Source organism: Zonotrichia leucophrys, chromosome 18 (genome assembly GCF_028769735.1).
Source record: "Zonotrichia leucophrys gambelii isolate GWCS_2022_RI chromosome 18, RI_Zleu_2.0, whole genome shotgun sequence".
Classification (NCBI taxonomy): Eukaryota; Metazoa; Chordata; class Aves; order Passeriformes; family Passerellidae; genus Zonotrichia; species Zonotrichia leucophrys.
Genome location: NC_088187.1, coordinates 6,175,869 through 6,195,255, shown reverse-complemented (window position 1 = coordinate 6,195,255; position 19,387 = coordinate 6,175,869). Strand labels below are relative to the sequence as shown.

The window sequence follows — 19,387 nt, the reverse complement described above, 5'->3', positions numbered from 1 at the left end:
AAGAGAGAAAATGGGAGAAGGGAGAGGAGAAAGAGGAGAGAAAGGAGAGAAGAGGAGAGGAGAGAAGGCAGAGAGGAGAAAGGAGAGAGTGGAGAGGGAGAGGAGAGCACAATGAGATGGGAGCACATGGCACCTCCTCACTGCCCCAGCCCAGGGAAGCCCCAGAGCACAGACCTGGTAGTGACTGAAGCCACTGTGTGCAGCCAGCCGGGGCACCAGCGAGGAGATGTGGAAGATGCCCTGAAGAAGACTTTCCACCATGTCACAGAAGCCATCCCTGGTGCCAGGGTCCAAGGGAGGGTGAAACACCAAATCTGGGATCACCAAATCCAGCTGCACCTCAAAGAGGGGAGCAAGCCCTGCCTTGGGGTCTGGTAGGGAAGAACAGAGATATCTGGGTGTTTTTCAAAGCATCTTGAGCCACCGAGGTCCTATTACAAGGTGCCACATGCCCTGCAGAGACAGCAGGAAGGGATGGTGGCACACACACACTCCCTGGGGCCTGCACAACCCATGGAGGTGTTGGCAAACCAGCTGTGCTGTGGTACCCACCAAAACCAGTGGGGAACAGGTGAGACACAAGTGATGCAAGGAGCAGAAAACACCCTGAGGAGGAAAAGCTCTTCAGGTAATGCAGAGGGAGTCTGAGAGCTGAACAGTGCCAGCATGGAAGTGCTTGCAGAGGAGGAAAACAACAGGAACCAAGTGGCTCTTTAATTTAGTGGTGAAAGGCATGAAAAAAAAACAGCAACCAGAAACTGAAGCCAGATGCAAATGTGACAACCTAGGCAAGTTTTTAACAAGATGGTGAAGAACTGCCTGCAATTCTCCAGCTCATTGTGCCTCACATCCAGAAGGGAAGCGTTCCTGGGGATGTGCTTCAGCTGCACACAGGCTGCTCTCAGCACAGCAAGGAGGGCTGGGCACTCCTGAGCCCAGCTCACCTCTGCCCTCCAGAGGGTTTTTTATTGTGCCTTTCAGGAGCAGAACTGGCTCTTGAGACTGCCCACAGAGGAGGGATGGTGCCACCCTATTGCTTTGGGCATGGGAGGGTGGGAGGTGCCTGATGTCCAAGCAGAGATGTGGAAGGAAGCCTCAGAGGTCTCTCTCCATTAACCCTTGCAGTGCAGTCACCTCCATCCCTCCCCCTGAGCAATCCAATGACCAGTGCTGGAGCCACCCTTCCCTTCTGGACACTCCAGTGCCAAAGGAAAGCCAGGAAAAAGAGAACAAGCACTGAGAATGAGGGAACACAACCAGAGATGTCCCCTTGGAGAGGCCAGGAAAAAGAGAACTGCTTTCCTCCAGTGTCAGAGCAAAGCAAGGAAGAGGAGAACAACCACTGAGAATGGGGGAGCACAACCAGAAATGAGCCCTTGGAGAGGCTGAGCAGCCCCTGCAGCCAGGAGACAGGAGCCAGGTGTCACCTGTGTTCTCCAGGAGGTATTTCAGGGAGCACTCAATGGCAGTGAAGAATCCATCCAGAACTATCTCATCCACATAATCCAAATACCCCTTCCAGGCATCAGAGGCTGGCTCTGCACGTAGGAGGCTCTGGTTTTCCTGAAACACAAAGAAGATTCCTTCACACACAACAGGGCTGAGTGTGTCCAAAAATCCTCCTTGCATGTAATGCAGAGGTGCTGATGCTGAAGTTGATGCTTTGTGAAGGCATCACTGCCCCACAGCCAAGGGCTGATGCTGAGCAGCACAGCACCTCATGGAGGTGGATCTTCCTATTGGGGCATGGCCACAATTTGCTCCTGTCTAGGGCTGCTTGGTCTCCAGGAACATGTCAAGGTGAAAATGGAGGGCAGAAGAGCCTTAGAAGGTCTTCCACGTGTTTTCCTCCCTCTTCTCTGAGGCCATGGGACTTGGGGCTGCTTTGCACCCCTGGGGCAGGGAGAACTGGGGGTCTCAAAGGACCATCCTGATGAACCCATCTGCTTCTCTTCAGTGTCCAAGGCCAGACATGATCCTCAGGAGAGGGCTGGGCCCATAAGCCATCTCCTCCAAGCCAGGGACCGTCCCTGACATGCACAACATCTGGCTCCAGGCAGGTGAGGAGCAGAGCTTTGGGCTTTCTCCTGGCCTGCAGAGGACTCTGAGCTCTGGCAAAACTGCTGGGAAGCACCAAGGTTTGGGAGAGCAGTTTCTCCCCTGTCACTCAGCTTCTCCCTGGGTGCTCAGCATCACCTCCTGCTCCAGAGAGGGACAGAGCCTCAAACCAAAGGGTCAGCTCCAGCTTCTCTTCTCAGGTAACTCCTCAGAGGGGATTTTTCCTTTCCTTGGAGCAGCATCCCAATCCCGATGCACCACTCCCCTCTAGTGGCTCTCCAGCAGCCAGGGCTGCAGCCAGACCCTTCCCCGGGCTGGACCTGCTGCTGGTCCTGCCCGGGGCTGGGAGCCCAGCCAGCCTCACACCCCAATCCAACTCATCCCAGCCCTGAGACAGCACCAATTAACCCCGGGGTGGAATATCAAATGTGTTCAGGGAGTTCATTTCAGGCAAAGCACTCTGGATGTTTCCAGAGCCACAGGGACCACACGGAGCCTCTGAGGAGCCCCCCAGCTCTGCAGGTGCCCCCTTCACCTCCACCAGGGAGTGGATCCTGTGCCCAGCCTCCCTGACCAGGCTGTAGCGCCGCTCCAGGCGCTCTTGGCACTCCTCCAGGCTCAGCACTGCCTCCCTCTTGGGGTCCCTCCTCTCCAGCATGGGCGATCCCCACGAGCGCACGATGCTCTGGATCTCCTCAACGTTGTCCTTGGCCTTCTGCACCCTCTGCTCCAGGTCACAGACATCACTCACCACCCCGGAGATGTGATCCCAGACACCTGGGGAAGATGAGATGGTTGAGCCTCTATTTCCAGAGCTGCTGGGACAAGCTCTGGTATTCTCACCTTCAGACCTTTCCCCCATGGTCTCACATGTTTCTCACTCATCCTTAAGGTAAGAGATTCACCACCTGGAGCAGCAGAGCTATGATATTTTCTGAAAAATCCCTTCGTTAAGATTTTTTTCTCCTGAGAAGCTGAAAAGCCTCAGAAACAAAATATAAACAATGGTTATCTGCTGCTGTAGAATGCAACAGGTGCATCTGTGATTGGTCTCATGTAGTTGTTTCTAATTAATAACCAATCACAGCCCAGGTGGCTCAGACTGTCTAGTCAGTCACAAAATTTTATTATCATTCCAATTCCATTATTTTCCATTCCTTGCTAACCTTCTAATGAAATAATTTCTTCTATTCTTTTAATATACTATACTATAATATACTATAATATACTATAATGCCATGGAATAGAGATGACATTGTTGAGAGAGGGATTGAACTGGAAAAAAGTTTCAACAAGTTTCAAAATGTAGATTTGCAAAAGGACCAGGTATTTTAGAGAATTAGAATTGTGAAAGATGCATTGTAGCATGACGTGGGGTAAAAATATAGGTGATTGGTGTTAAATATAGTTAAAATATAGGTGATTGGTGTTAAATATAGGTAATATAGGTAAAAATACAGGTAAGAATATAGGGGATTTGTGTTAAATATAGGTAAAAATATAGGTAAAAATAGAGATGATTGGTGTTAGAAGTAACAGCAGCATTGTGGACCAAAAGCTAATAGGCTGAAAAAGATTTATAAAGTATTGTAACCAGGAAACTGGTTGGCTTCTGATGGAATGGAGTTGAGTTTTACATTTGTCTCACTATTCATTGAAACTGATGATGAAATAAGATCTTTTAGAACACCTCTCAGCTGCCCCATCTCAGTAAAAGCTGGGAAAACCAACACCACACAGAGCCAGCTCACCCTCTGTCTTCCAGGTCAGCGTTTCTTCTGCCTCTCTCAGCCTCACGTCGATGTCCTGCAGCTGCCCCTGCACCAGAGGATGTTCCACCTCCAGCAGGGACCTCAGGACCTTGTTGTAGCTGTTGGCCATCAGCTCCAGGCTGGCCACCAGCTTCCAGAGGGATTCCTTGCAGGCATGGAGCTCAGCTGCTGCCGGGGGGATGGCTCCTGCCCCACTGCGCCTCAGGTAGCTCACCTCCCTGAGCACGGCCACCAGCTGGGGAGGCAAGGCACAGAGCTGGGCTCAGCACGGCCCTGACAGCTCCTGGAACTCCCTACAACCTGTTCTGAGCATCACAGAGTGTTCCTGCTGGTCAGCACAGCCCTGCCAGATCCTTCTGAGCATCACAGGTGGGTCCTGCTGGTCAGCATGGCCCTGCCAGCTCCTGGAACTCCCTACAACCTGTTCTGCTAGTCCTGCTGGTGAGCACAGCCCTGCCAGCTCCTGGAACTCCCTGCAACCTGTTCTGACCATCACAGGGGTTTCTGCTCATCAGCTAAGCCCTCCCAGCTCCTGGAACTCCCTCCAGCCCTTTCTGCTGGTCAGCACAGCCCTGCCAGCTCCTGGCATTCCCTCCAAGTCCTTCTGCTGGTCCTGCTGGTTTATTCCCAAAGCACCAAGCTGGAAAGGGCCTGGACAGCTCTTGGTCTGTTTCCCATTGATCTCTGACTCTGGATTCCTTCCCAGCTCTGTTAAGCACCCACCAGCCTCTTCTAAAAGCCACCATCACCTCTGGTGCTCTCGGCCATCCCCAGTCATGTTCTTCCCCTCTCAGATGGAGGCTGAGCCCCATCACAAGTCCCAGCAATGCTGTTCTGCAAGAGCCATTGGCCATTATAAAAGTGAAAGGTAAGATGGCTCCAGTTCTCTTGCTTTGCTGGGCCGATTGGTATAAAAAATAATTTAAAAATAGCACCATGGCCTCAAACCCACTCTGGTGCCATCAAAGATTTCTGGAGTCACAAAACAAACCTTCCCTGGGCTTTTCACACCCTTTGAAGCTCAGGTTTCAGGTACACACAACATGAATGTGTGTCTCTAGATGATGTTCCATCACTCCCCACACCAGTATCAAGCAGTATAGTGTGGACATGCTGTCACACCTCTGGCTCCTGAGGGACTTCTACCACTGCCTTAAACCAGAATTTGCTCTGCTTAAACTCAATGCTGGTATTACAGAGCAGATCTATGGTAGAGCCTTGTTACCCCCATGGGAGGGGCTCCACAGAGCACAGAGACCCCCCCCAGGTGTCCCCCACATCTTGGGGACATGTGCTGGGAGGCTGAAGAGGCAGCAGCTCTTACCTGGGGATCAAAATTGACCCTGATCAGTTTGCTCTGTGCCTCTCGTCGGATGAGAGGCTGGGCCAGGTTGTACTGGGATTTCTCTGACACTGTCTGGGACCAGTCCAAATACAGCTTCTCCTGGTACCTGCCAGAAGAGAGAAACTTGCTCCACACAGTTACCAGACCAGAGGGTGCAGCTGTAACTGAGGGGAAGCCAACTCCACTCTGAGGACTGAAGAAAGTGAAGGAATCTTCAAAACCCACCCATGCCACCTCAACAACAAGGCAAACACCCAAAAGAACAGTGGCAGCATCAAGTCAGGAGGGCACAGCTCTCTCAAGCACCAGTTTTAGCAGAGAATTCAGATTTGGAGATGGACTTTCCAAAGCATTTAGCCTGATGTGATGTATCAGCAGCTGGAGGTTTCCAAGGTCTGAGCAGGGCAGGTTCCTGAAGCCCCAGGAATGCTGGAGTGGCTGAAGCTGAGCTCACCCGGCTGGGTGAGGCCATGGCACCCTGGCATGGGAGCACAGAGGGCAGAGGAGGGCTCCTGGCATCTCACAGGGCATGGACAGCCCCTCCCCAGTGACAAAGTCTTCTCTGAATCACTTTGTCACCTGAGCACCCAGGACACAGCACCTCGAGGTGCTCATCCCACACCACCTGTGGGGCTGCTCCTCTCTGAAAGGCTCTGCTGAACCCCCCAGTCTTGCTCTGGTGATGGGAACAGGGTTCCCTCCACCCACCCTGCAGCACCCAGGGTGGGCTCTGCTCATCCCAGCTCCCTCCAGTGTGCATGGGGAGCAGGACCTGCAGGGATCCCTGTCACAGACATCTTTTGTGAAAAATCTTTTCTTTAGGATTTTTTCCTCCTGAAAAGCTGAGAGGCCTCAGGAACAAAATGTAAACAGTGGTTATCTGCTGCTGTGGAATGCAACAGGTGCATCTGTGGTTGGTCTCATGCATGTTTTTAATTAATGGCCAATCACAGTCAGCTGGCCCAGACCAAGAGTCTGAGCCACAAGCTTTTGTTATCATTCATTCTTTTTCTATTCTTAGCCAGCCTTCTGATTAAATCCTTTTTTCTATTCTTTTAGCATAGTTTTAATGTAATATACATCATAAAATAATAAATCAGCCTTCTGAAACATGGAGTCAAATCCTCGCCTCTTCCCTCATCCTTGGACCCCTGTGAACACGGTCACAGTGGGAAGGGGTTCCTCTCAAGGGACAGCCCAGAGCAATCAGGTGAAACATCAAATGCTGAGATGCCAAGTCCTGGACAGTCACCCCCAGCTCCAACTGTGGAATATCCACATTGCAGCCACTGCAAACACAGCCAGGGAGAGAACAGAGACTTCTCCCAGCCCAGCCTTTCCACCAGGGCCGTTCCTCCACCCCACAGCATCTCCTTCTGAAGCTCCTGCTGGGCTGCAGAGCCCCTGTTCCCCCTGCAGGATTCTCACTTGAAGCCATCCCAGCAAACCTGAGGCACCCAGTGCCAGCTCCCCCCTCCTCTCCAGGCAGGCAATTCCCTTGGGCTTAGAGAGGGACATTGCCAAGCCCTGGGCTGCCAAATGTTCTGGCAGGTGGCTCAGGGGAGGGGAAGCTTCCCTGAGCTACTGCCCTGCCTGAGCCCCCGTACCTGTCGAGCAGCTGGATCATCTCTTCATATTTCTGCATCACCAGTCTTCCACGGGCAGAGTCCAAGTTCCTGCCAGCACAACAGACAGGGGTTCATCACCTTCAGTCCTGGGGGCTGGAATCTGCATTTCCCCCTTCCCAAGGTGCCCCACAGTCCACAGGCACAGTCTGCCTGGATTTCACCCCAAATCCTGGATTCCAGCCCAAATCCACTCCTGCCCAAGGCGGCCCAGACCCCTGGGCTCTCTCTCAGGTGTTTCCCTGCTGTAAAATGGGGAGAAGCAGCTAAGATGGGAGAAGGAGCCAGGGCTGCTGGAAAAATCACTGTAATGTTACCAAACATCACTTTTGAACATTTTACCCTTGGCAGTTTTCTGTCACAGTTGTGCTCCACTAAATGCAGGTCACAGCTGTGAGAATGGCTGTTTATAAAATGTATAAAATGCATTTCTATATAATGTATAGAAAAAAAATAAAATATATGCAGTAACATACTATACAGTAAATATATATAATATAAATCTATATATACACATATCTTCATTTTTCCTTTTCAATCCTTTCTCCCCCTCAATTTCCACATGGGAAAGAGCCTCACACCATCCTGCTGAAGGACTTGTCTTTAACTGCTCTACACAGAGGGGTAAAATCAATGCTAAATGCAGCAGGGACCATGAGAATTCTAGCCCTGTTTGTTTTCTTGATCTTGGGTGACTGTTCCTTTGTTTAATTCTGAGAAAGTTATCACCAAAGAGCTGGGCTGCTCCCAACTGGGTCCTGGAGGAATTACAGTGGGAAAGGTTGCAATATCTATTTTAATTACAACCTAGGGCTCTGTTAAAAGCTGAGAAGCCTATCTACTGTCCCACAGTGCCTCTCAATCACTTAATAACAAATGCAATTAAAAAACTTCTTCAAAAAACCAAGATGGCAGGGAAGTGAATGGCTCCAGGGCACCTCTTCACTTCTCACTTCCTCACTAAGGACTGCTTCAGCTGCAGCCATTTGTAAGGGCATAGAATATAAGTAAATAAAGGTAGTATAGCAAGTAATCTTACCCCCTAAAAAGTTGCAGCCGGGTTAATTATTAAAGATTAGGAACAGGCCTGATTTAACAGGTCACAGCTGTAGCCAACAAGAAGAGTGTTACAAAAGAGTGGATTGGTTGGTTGAGGGGGAACTGGAGTCAGTCGGCTGCTGTGAGGACAAGGAAGAGTCAGTGCCCAGAGGAGCTGCCTACAAGAAACATGAGGGAGGTACAAAACTGGCAATATGGAACCTTTGCAATGTAATGACAACAGAACTCTTGCACTATAATGACAACAGCCATTGGATAGCATTCAACATAGAGAGAACCCCCAGAGAGAGGTTTCCAGATGGTCCCAGCCCATCTGGAGCAGACACTCACAGCCCTGGGACGTGCCTGAGGTGCTCCAAGGGCTGCTGGATCCGCGCACGCAGCTCCCGCGCCCAGCCCAGCGCTCCGGCCACGGGAGGGGCGTTCTTGTGCAGGGGGGGGAACCCTGCAGGGCACAGGGGAACAGATTCCATCAGCCCTGAACCCCACAGCATCCACCCACAGCGTTACAGAACTGCCCTGGCTCCAGGCTCCCTCCTGAAATCCAGCCTCTGTCACTTCATGGAGGTCTGCTGTCACAGACATTTTATGGAAAATCCTTTCCTTAGGATTTTTCCTCCTGAGAAGCTGAGAGGTCTCAAGAGCAAAACATTGATTATCTGCTGCTGTGGAATGCAGCAGGTGGGTCTTTGATTGGCCCATCTTGGATGTTTCTAATTAATGGCCAATCAAAGCCCAGACAGAGAGCCTGAGCCACAAACCTTTGTTATCATTCCTTCTTATTCTATTCTTAGCTGGCCTTCTGAGGAAATCCTTTCTTCTATTCTTTTAGTATAGTTTTAACATAATATATATCATAAAATAATAAATCAGCCTTCTGAAACATGGAGTCAGATCCTCATCTCTTCCCTCATCCTCAGACCCCTGTGAACACTGTCACACTCTGTGACCTACAACCCCCCCTGTAGATTTGCAATAAGGGATCAGAGGAGAAGCCTGGCACGTTCTGGAACCAGACTGAGGTGAATTCTCTTCTTCCCATGGACACTGAGGAAGGGATTTCTGGCTGGGAGCTGTCTGTGACCATCCCATCTCAGAGCCACAGAACAGAGCTCCCCAAAGTCACAGCAAATGCTGAACTTGTCCTCCACAAATCTCCCCATTCCCCTTGTTAACCTGCACTGGTTCCATCAGTGCTGCCTCTCCTGCAACTTCTCTGCTTCCAGAACAGTCTTCCTGACAAGAATTTACCTATTCCCTTCTGTGCCAGCATTCCCAGGGAATAATAAACCTGGGAAAGGCTGAACAAACCCTAAATTCCAACCTCCCCTTTCCATTTCCACCACTACCCACACATCACCCAAGTACATTTCAAACAAGGACATTGGCATTGCTTTAATGCCACCAACAGGGCATTCCCAGGCACTTCCCACCAGGAAAGCTGAAATCCTTTGCAACTTGAGAAGTTCTGGTGTCCTTAACAAAAGCAAATTATTTCCCCCCATCTAAATGAGCCTAAATGCAGTTTCCTGTAAAATCCATTTTCCTCATGACAGGCACCCACCGAGCTGCAGCCCTGCCTGGGTGTGCCTGCTGTAGGTGAGCCTGGCCTGGTCCAGGGCAGAGCTGAACATGCTGAACAGGACAGGGATCTTGTCAGCAGCAACTGCAGCAACCCCAGGGCGCTCCAGAAGGTTCCGGAACATGGCCAGCAGCTGTGCAGGGAAGGAGCAGGGAAAGAACAGGAAAAATCACACTCCAAAATCCTCCACTGGGATTTTCCTCACTGATGCAGCTCCTCAGTAACTCAGAGGTCTGCACTGATGGACATTTGTCAAAGGGAAGGTTTTCCCCCCCACTTTCCCAAGTAGTTCCTGCCTTTCATGGAGTCATTAAGGTTTGAAAAGAGCTCCAAGATCACCTTTGACTGATCCCACCACTAAACCATACCACAAAGGATGTCTTTGTTACAGAAAGCTCAGGTCTTCTCTGTGGGTAAACCATATTCCAATTATCATTCTTCAAAATTTTCTATTTAAAAAAAAAACCAAAACAACTCAAAGATAAATGCTATCACTTACCACTCTCTATAGTAATTTTTACAATTATTCTGATTATTTTTTTTCAGACAATACCATTTAGTTTCTCTGCAGGATAGATTCACTGGAAAACAAAGCCCCTTCATTTCTAGAAAACCTCAATTTTCAGGGTTGAAATTCATCCATGTATTAACAAATTGATATTAACAACAATCACCTGGTTTGAACAGCAGCTTTCACCAGGAAATCAGAGAATCACAGAATGGTTTGGGTTAGAAGGGACCTTAAAGGCCAGCTCATTCCACCCTGCCATGGGCAGGGACACCTCCACTAGACCAGGGTGCTCCAAGTCCTGTCCAACCTGGCCTTGGAACTCAGAGCAGCCTTTCCTCCAGCTCCCAGGGACACCAGTGCCACTCTTGCCACCCAAAATCCTGACTTGAATCATTGCTCTCACTGCTCTTCCCCAACCTAAGCAAACTCTTCTGTTTGTGTCAAGAGGTGAGGAGCAGGGACACCCCCAGCTCCAGGGCTCAAGAGGGACCCACAGGGCAGAGCATCCCTGCCCAAGTCCAACCCAATCCAACCCAGTGTCACTGTCCCCAATCCATCCCAACGTCACTGTCCCCTTGTCCATCCCATGGGCACAGCCTGCAGCTGCAGCCCTGTCTGGGCTCTCAATGGGACTCCCAGGGAGGGAGGGGAGGCACAGACAGACCTTGAAGATGTGCTCCATGCCCGGGGCGTCGCTGAAGGCCTGGCCGAACACGGTGCCCAGCCGCCGGTCAATGTCCTGCACCTTCTGCTGGAATTCCAGGGCATCCTGCTCAAATTCCTGTGGGAAGGGCAGCAGCAGGTCCTGGGCTGGGAGAGGGCACTGGGGAGGTACCTGTCACCTCCCTGCCCAGAGCTGTTTGCTCTGCTTATTCACCAGGAACAGATTCAGGAATATATATGTAGTTTAGAGCCAGAAATGCTTCCAGAATCAGCTGTGCTGTGGAGCAGCAAGGGACACTTGCATTTGGCTCCTGCCTAACAGGTCCAGAGGTAACTGAGTCTCTTAACAGTTGCTGTCCAAGTGAAGATGAAAAGCAGCATCTGTCATGGCTTTTAAAATGGGATTGTGTGTTTGTGGGGAGAAACAATCTGAAGTAAAACACACTCTCATAAAGCAGAGCAAAGAATGAATGTATGTATAATCTGAATGGATGTATAATCTTATTCACCAGGAATTTAAACACTCCTCCACAGTCAAGGACACTTCTGTCCCATCCCATGGCTGAGCTCAGGGCCCCCCAGGTTGGACCCAAAATCCAACAACAGCTAACTACTTCAGCTGGAGGCAAGAGAGGAGGTGTCTCCACACTCTCTGACCCTGAAGATGGCATGAAGACCATGCCACCACGCCAAAAACCCACAGCAGCTCAAAATCACTAAACCAGCAAGGTATGCTGGACTTCAGCTGTGCCAGGGGAGCTTTAGGTTAGACATCAGAAAAAAATTCTTCACTGGAAGAGTGATTGGGCACTGGAATCATCTGCCCAGGGAGGTGGGGAAGTCACTGACATGTTAAAAAGAGCAGGGATGTGACACTCAGTGCCATGGTTTAGTTGATGAGGAGTGTCGGGGCACAGTTTGGACTCAATGCCCTCAAAGGTCTGTTCCAGCCTGGTTCATGGTGTGATTCTGAGATATGAAGCTGCCAGAACTGCCAAGTGCCTGCAGAGAAGGCTAGCAGCTCCCAGTCCCCTACAGGGACAGATCAGAGCCCCACAAAGGGAGACAGGAGCTGGAAGGAGGAGCCAGGCTCTGCTGCAGAGGGAGCTGTTCCCTGGAGAGGAGGATGAGCTGCTGCCATCCCCACAGGGGCCCCACCTACCACGTTGGCCAGGTCCAGGCAGTCGTAGGCTCGCTCTGAGAACACCTGGTAGCACTCCTGGAACTCCTCGTGCATGGCCAGCACCTGCTGGCCCAGGGCCTTCCCTCTCATGCCCCCAAACTCAATCTTCTCCAGCTGGGCCAGGTCCAGGGCTGTGCTCAGGAGGCCCTGCAGAGCCAGAGGAGGCACACACAGCTTCAGCCACAAGCACATGACAAGTTAGCACAGCACAGAGCCATGTTTGCTCCTGTGTCACCCTGAGGGTGCTCAGGATGGGATCAGGATGATCTCTGGGGTCCCTTCCAACCTTCCCTTTCAACCCAAACCACCCTGTGATTCTACAACTGAGTGATTTTAAAACAGATGCCATCCACTGTGCTTTTCAACATAGCTCCTTAAGGAAGGAGCAGAGTTACACAGTGTGGTTAAACCAGTAAAACCTTCTGTTCCAGTGCAGGGAATGAGAGAAGGAGAAAAGCAACCCAGAGACCCTGCCTTGCATAGGCACAAGCAGCCTGTGCAGTGTCCATCTGGCCCTCCAGCTGGAAACAGCCCGTCCAAAAACTTTTGAGTTTGTTGATAGTAAAAGATTTTAAAACCACAGAAGAGATTGTTGATAGTAAAATATTTTAAAACCACAGAAAATTCAGGGAGTTGGAAATAAATTTAGGCTTAGTAGGCCCTGGGAAAATGTTAAAGGTAGGCCCTGGGAGATGTTAGGCCTTGTATTTGCTAGATCATGTGAAACTGCACCTGTGTATTCAGTATATGATAAATGATATAACTATGAGATGTGATTAGATAAAATTATTGTTTAAAGGATCATGAGAAACTATGTTAAGCCTTTGAGGGGATCATGAGAAATCCATGCTTGGATGAAATCAATGTATGCAATAGAACAATCTAAGTTTAATAATTAATATGTAAGTTATGTAATGATAATATAAAACATGTTCGGTCTGAAACCATGTCAGGTCAGATTTGGGTTTGTGTTCTCTGACACGCAGAGCTCTTCAATAAAGCACCTGCATATAATAATTTTGTGATTATGTGTTCCTGAACACTAACAGTGTGCCCAGCAGCTGCAGTGAGCTGGTACCCACAGGAGAGCTCACAGGTGAGCACAGTGTTTGTGTGACAGCTACACACTGTGTAACAGCTACACGCTGTGTAACAGGCACTCACAGAGCCTCAGCCATGCTGGGGGATGATGGCACTCACAACACCCCCTGTCCCTGCCCTATCTCACAACCACAGCAAACAGGGACACTCCACAGCTGGGCACACACTGGGATGGGAAGGGATGCCCTGGTGAGGGATGTGGAATGTGTCCCTGCTCCTCCCCAGGCCCTGTTCCACCCCTAGACCCCCTGTCCAAGTCAGGAGATGCTCCAGAGTGTCCCTGAATGCCCCAGGAAGCCTCAGAGCTCCTCCTGGTTTATTCCCATCCATGCAAACCACAGCCCCATGACCCCCATCCCCTTGTCCCAACAGGAACAGCAGTCCCAGAGGACCCCTGGGAGCACTGACACAGCCACCAGAAGGACACAGCAGCAAACCTGACACAGGCACTGAGCAGGACCTGGGCAAACAAGTCCTGGCCTTGATGTCAAGGGGATCAGAGGGCACAGAGTGATCCCCTGGCACCAGGGAGGGAAGGTGCCAGCCAGGCAGCTCGTGGCTGCAGGACCTCTCACCTTCACCATGTGCAGCCTCTGCAGGAAGCTGTCCAGCCTTGCAAACACCAGCCTGGAGGGGAAGTCCCAGCTCCTCACTTGCTGGCCTGGCTCATAGTACACCTGCAGGTTTGCCCTCCTCTCCTCCAGCGCCCCTTTGAAGGCACTCAGGACGTCAGACACTGTTTGCACCTTGCCCAGGCTCTCCTCCACCTCTCCTTTCAGCAGATCTTCTGGGGACAGGTACACCACAGCCTGGAAGAGCCAAACCACACCAGAGAAGTCCCTTTGCTGCCACAGCAAACTGAACAGCTCTGACCCTTCCTCTCAGTCAGAATCCCTTTGGAAGGAAGCACAGGGGAAAGGAAGAGAGAAGAGAATTCCTGTAGGAGCAACGGGGGTAGGATGGTCAGGATGGATGGAGACCAGAGATCTCTGAAGCCAGGGCTTGGAACTTGTGGTTTATTGCAAAGGGCCAAGTGCAGGGCCCTGCTGGGAGCTGCCAGCCCCAGCTCAGAGCAGTAAAGAGAAGAAAAGAGAGTGGGAAAGAGAGAGAAGACAAGAGTGTAGTAAAGAGGAAGAGACAGAAAGAGTAAAAGAGTATGAGAGTGAGAGTAAAAGAGAGTGAGGTTCCCGTTACGATACCATAAATCTTCTTCTGTACTGCGTATTCTTATTTTCACTAACCAATCTAGTACAATATACAAATCCTATAGCATTTACATACAGCCTATAAGAATCATAACATCACCATATTATGTTACATTTTAAACCCTAAAAACTCCTCTTTGGGCCCCTTCTGCCAAGCTGTAGGGTCTGCTCTGACCCTTGGACCTGCCTGCAAGCAGAGGGTGTTGTTTCATTGTCAATATGATATTTTCAGAAAAATCTTTTTGCTAAGATTTTTCTTCTGAGAAGCTGAGAAGCCTCAGAGGAAAAGAAAAACAAGAATTATCTGCTGCTGTGGAATGCAACAGGTGCATCTTTGATTAGTCTCATGTTGTTTCTAATTAATAGCTAATCAGAGTCAGCAGGCTCAGACTGTCTGAGAGTTATGAGCTTTTGTTATCATTCTTTTCTATTCTTTGCTAGCTTTCTGATAAATTTTTTTCTTCTATTCTCTTAGTATTGTTTTACTATACCATTTTCTTTTAATATCATATATATAATAAAATAATAAATCAGCCTTCTAAAACATAGAATCAAGATTTTCATCTCTTCCTTTGTCCTAGGACAAAAACCACCACATTTCATCAAAAGGGGATTACCTACAACTGGCCACACCATTGTTTTCCAGTTGTTCAGTAACTGAGGGATCTCAAAGCTTGCTTCCATTTCAGTCTCACTTATAGTTTCCATATTCTCAAAACCTTTTGCCAGGCAATCATATTTATAAGGCTTTCCTGTTTCATCTTCCCTAAACCCCTCCCTGTCAAGCCCAGGTGCCACAGGCACATCACACCTGCTGGATGAGGAGGTTGCAGATCTCCTGGAGCAGCACCACCAGCCTCAGGGGCACGCTGTAGTGCTGGCAGCTGGCCCAGATGCAGCACACCACGTGCAGCAGGGGCACCAGGAGAGGCTTCACCTTGCTGAACTCAGCAGCCTCCAAGCGCTCCAGGGGCTGCTGCAGGGCTGTCAGGTGCAGGTCGATGTCCTGAGCTTCCCTCAGAGCTGGGGGAGGAAGGGCAGAAGGGGTGAGAAGGGCTGGGGGGGGTATATATATACACAAACATATATATTTCTATACATATATACAAACATATATATTTATATACACACATATATACACAAACATATATTTCTATAGGCACACATATATACACATATATATACATATATATGTATATATAGATGTCTGTGTGTATGTGTATATATATAAATATATATGTTTGTGTATATATGTGTGTATATAAATATATATGCTTGTGTATAGATATATATATGTATAGATACATATATATAGATAGATGTAGATAGATTAGATACATAGATTAGATACATAGATTAGATACATAGACTGTCCCAACACTGCAGGACCTGGGAGCACAAAGGGGGAGCACACAGTCCTGGTGAGGAGCTGGGTGGTGCTGGCACAAAGAGCTGTGTGTCTGGACCCTGAAGAACTACCCCAGAGTTAACAATTAATTAATTTTTATTAAATTAATGAAATTTAATAAAGCCAGGACATCATTGTGCAACTAAACCTGTAGACTACATGAAGAGAAGCATCATCATCATCTAATCATAGAACCATGGAATGGTTTGGGCTGGAAGGGACCTTGAAGCACATCCTGTTACACCTTCCACTGTCCCAGGTGCCCCCAGCCCTGTCCAGCCTGGCCTTGGGCACTGCCAGGGGATCCAGGGGCAACCACAGCTGCTCTGGGCACCTGTGCCAGGGCCTGCCCACCCTGCCAGGGAAGGATTTCTTCCTAGTTTCTCCCTAGCATCTAATCTAACCTCTGACAGCATGAAGCCATTTGCCTTTGTCCTGTCACTGCCAACCCTTGTAAAAAGCCACCTCCAGCTCTCCTGGAGCCCCTTTAGGCACTGGAAGACCAGAATAAGAACACTCCAGAGACTTCTCTTCTCTGGACTGAGCAACCCCAATCACCTCAGCCTTTTCAGAAGTGCACATGGAAATAACCCTAAAGCTCAGGACTAAGAAGGAGAAACTCTCCCTATCAGCATCTCCCTCCCACAAAGCCCCCCTGTCCCCCAGCAGGGAGGGCACAGCGCCCTGGCACCCCAGGCTATGGCAGAGGACAGAAATCAGCACCTGGCAGAGCTGCCCCAGGCTCTCACCTGCCTCCACATCCCCGAGCATGCTTTGGAAGGCTGGCACGTAGATGCTCTGCACTCTCTCCAGCACCTCCAGCATGTTGCTGACCCTCCTGGATGTCAGCTGTCTGTGAATGCCCTCCAGGTCAGCACACCTGCAGCACAGGACACGTCACCAGCCTGGCTGGGGCAGCCCCAGCTCAGGATTTTCTGCAGTTACACAGGGGCACAGACTGTGTAGAACTGGGAAGTTAGAGGTACAGCAGGGTTTGGAACTGAGATCCCCTAATAGTGAGAGTCCTAAACTTATTTTTATGTGAGGAAAAAAACCCTTTGAAGAATAAGAAATCTAGAGGGAGGGGTCATGTTTGTTTTAGATTTTGGGGTTTTTTGGACGACACACAAGAATTTTTCAAAGCAGTTTTCCTGAAGCCCTCACACCTCTGGAAAGCAGCAGATGTACCTGCAAGAGCAAAGAGCTCCAGCACAGGAAAGTACAGAGGATGTAAGAAGAACAAGGCTGTGACTGGAGAGAGGGAAGTGGTGAAATCCTGCAGCCACTGGGAGGCTTTTCTGCGCAGGCTGCAGTGCAAACAGATCTCACCCAGAAAGGAAACATTCCTCACTTTAGGAAACATTTAGTTTTAGAACTTAAAAGCCCATGTTTAAGTCTGAAGTGAGCTGGCAGGAGATGGGGCCAGCCCTGGAGGACAGAGCTGGTGCCAGGCTCAGGTGAGGGCAGTGCCAGAAGGAGCCAGGTGCTGTTCCTGCAGCCACTGCTGACAGCTCTGCATGGGCAGGGCTCTGTCTCCAGCCATCCTGAGCCAGCACAGCACAAAGGGCAGCTGAAATTCCACTCCCTGGCTCATCTGACCCCCCTGTGGCACCCCCAGCTGACAGCATGGAGAGTGCCCAGTGATGGCCCATTGTGCCATTCACATGCTCTGAATAGAGAGACATAATTGTCTTTGTCAGGGTTTTTTCTTAGAGAAGCACAGAGAGAAGAAGAGAAAAACAATTCTTATCTCTACTTGCTGCTCCTGCTGTTTTGCACATGTGGAATGTGTTCAGAAGATTGTTTATCTGAAGTGATTTGTCAATTAGATTCTGCTGGAGATTGTTTTGTTTCCTTGGCCAGTTGGCTCAAAGCTGTGTCCTGGCTGTCTGGAGACAACCAAACACCATTTCCAGCTAAGTCCCCTGAACTGTGGCTGGGCCAAGCCAAACTGAGCCAACTGCCCAGCCACCCTCACACTCAGAGATCATCGTGATTTTAGCAATATTTTGGGTTCAGGACTCGACATGACCTGGAGCAGCTGCTCCTGGCTCAGAGCAGCAGCACCCCCTGCACCCAAAGCATCCCCAGCACCTGCTCCTCCAGAACTGCAGCTCCACCTTCGGGGTGGGGTTGGTGCCTTGCAGGAGGGGCTCTGAGGACTCCTTCCTCAGCACTCTCTGGATCTGCTGGCTCCACTCGATGATGGCTGACTCTGTGGCATGCACAAGGGGTTTATTGATCAGCTCCAAGCTGTAGGAAACAGAGCACCAGGGTCACTTGGCTTTCCACTTGTGCATTGCTCAGTTGGGTCCACCTCAATGGGTGGCTGGATTTTGCAGGTACAACCCAGATTCATGTTTCAATACCACAAAAACAAAGTTCACGAGGGAGAATATTTAGAAGGGCAGTTAGAGACAAGATAAGGAGGGATGGTTTTAAACTGAAAGAGAGGAGGTTTCAATTAGATATGATGAAGGAATTGTTCCCTGGGAGGGTGAGGAGACACCAGCACAGGGTGCCCAGAGCAGCTGGGGCTGATCCTGGATCCCTGGCAGTGCCCAAGGCCAGGTTGGACAGGGCTTGGAGCAACCTGACTGCAGAGTTTGGAGTTTTCCCTCAGTGATCCCAGCAGTTCATAGCTTCTCTGCATGCCCTCATCCCCCTCCACCTCCTGAGCTTTTCCTGCTTCTAGCATTGCACAGTCCCCAAAGACAGAACAAAATACCCCTCCTTGGCAGCCTGACGAGCTGCAGAGGACAGGGAGCAAGAAGAGTCCCCATGTCAGACAGGGAGGATCCACAAAAGGTGCAGCACATGCAGCAGCAGAGGAAAACCCAGTGGAGAGCAAGGGCTGGCACTCACAATTTCTCACTTTTAGGATCAATGTTCTCGATTCCCTCCGAGGCAGCTGGAAGAGGCAGCAAGGTCTTGCCCTTCACCTGGCCAACAACCTTGAAGACAGTGTTTTTCAGGCTGTGCACGTGATGGATGATGTCCTGTGACACCACTCGTGGCCAGCCCTGATGGTTCCTCCGGTTCGTCAGGATGGGCACAATCACCTGCAGCAGGAGCCATGGGAGAGCAGGGGGGAAGAGCTGAAGGAGGGCAGATGTAGGTTTGATTTAGGAAGAAATTGCTCCCTGTGAGGGTGGGGAGGCCATGGCACAGAGAAGCTGTGGCTGGCAGTGCCCAAGGCCAGGTTGGACAGGACTTGGAGCAGCCTGGGACAGTGAAAGGTGTCCTGCCATGGCAGGGGTGGCACTGGATGGGCTTTGAGGTCTTTTCCAACTCAAAACACGCTGTGATTTGATAATTCTATGACAAAAGGCACAATGGATGGACTGGCCACCAGGCTCTGAGGTCCTAGGCAAGCCTGGATGTAGCCATGATATTTTCTGAAAAATCCTTTTGCTAGGATTTTTCCCCCTGAAAATCTGAGAGGCCTCAGGAACAAAATATAAACAATGATTGTCTGCTGCTGTGGAATGCAACAGGTACATCTGTGGTTGTTTCTAAATAATGGCCAATCACAGCCCAGCTGTATCAGACTCTGGTCAGACACAGGTTTTTGTTATCATTTCATTCTTTTTCCTTTGCTTGCTAGCCTTCTGATGAAATCCTTTCTTCTTTTAGTAAAGTTTTAATAATATATATATAATATATAATATATAATATATAATATATAATATATAATATATAATATATAATATATAATATATAATAATTATTTTATTATATATATTTAATAATATATATAATAAAATAATAAATCAGCCTTCTGAAAAATGGAGTCAGATCCTCATCTCTTCCCTCATCCTGGGACACCTGTGAGCACCATCACACCTGCCGACCCTCATTGACCCCTGTCCCAA

The 19,387-nt window shown here is 49.6% G+C and overlaps 1 protein-coding gene across 1 annotated transcript in view; it reads right to left on the bottom strand.

Moving 5' to 3' along the window:
• LOC135455563 (dynein axonemal heavy chain 9-like) overlaps positions 1–19,387 on the bottom strand; it is a 34,554-nt gene that overhangs the window by 13,425 nt on the left and 1,742 nt on the right. Inside the window, exons 2-16 of the mRNA XM_064728892.1 lie at positions 18,378–18,574; positions 17,607–17,765; positions 16,262–16,392; positions 14,916–15,127; positions 13,475–13,708; positions 11,778–11,945; positions 10,617–10,733; positions 9,424–9,574; positions 8,190–8,304; positions 6,783–6,851; positions 5,155–5,281; positions 3,810–4,065; positions 2,594–2,835; positions 1,428–1,563; positions 175–371 (exon numbers count right to left, since the gene is read on the bottom strand). Of these exons, the coding sequence (XP_064584962.1) occupies positions 175–371; positions 1,428–1,563; positions 2,594–2,835; positions 3,810–4,065; positions 5,155–5,281; positions 6,783–6,851; positions 8,190–8,304; positions 9,424–9,574; positions 10,617–10,733; positions 11,778–11,945; positions 13,475–13,708; positions 14,916–15,127; positions 16,262–16,392; positions 17,607–17,765; positions 18,378–18,574 (2,511 nt within the window). The remainder of the gene's footprint in view (positions 1–174; positions 372–1,427; positions 1,564–2,593; positions 2,836–3,809; positions 4,066–5,154; positions 5,282–6,782; positions 6,852–8,189; positions 8,305–9,423; positions 9,575–10,616; positions 10,734–11,777; positions 11,946–13,474; positions 13,709–14,915; positions 15,128–16,261; positions 16,393–17,606; positions 17,766–18,377; positions 18,575–19,387) is intronic.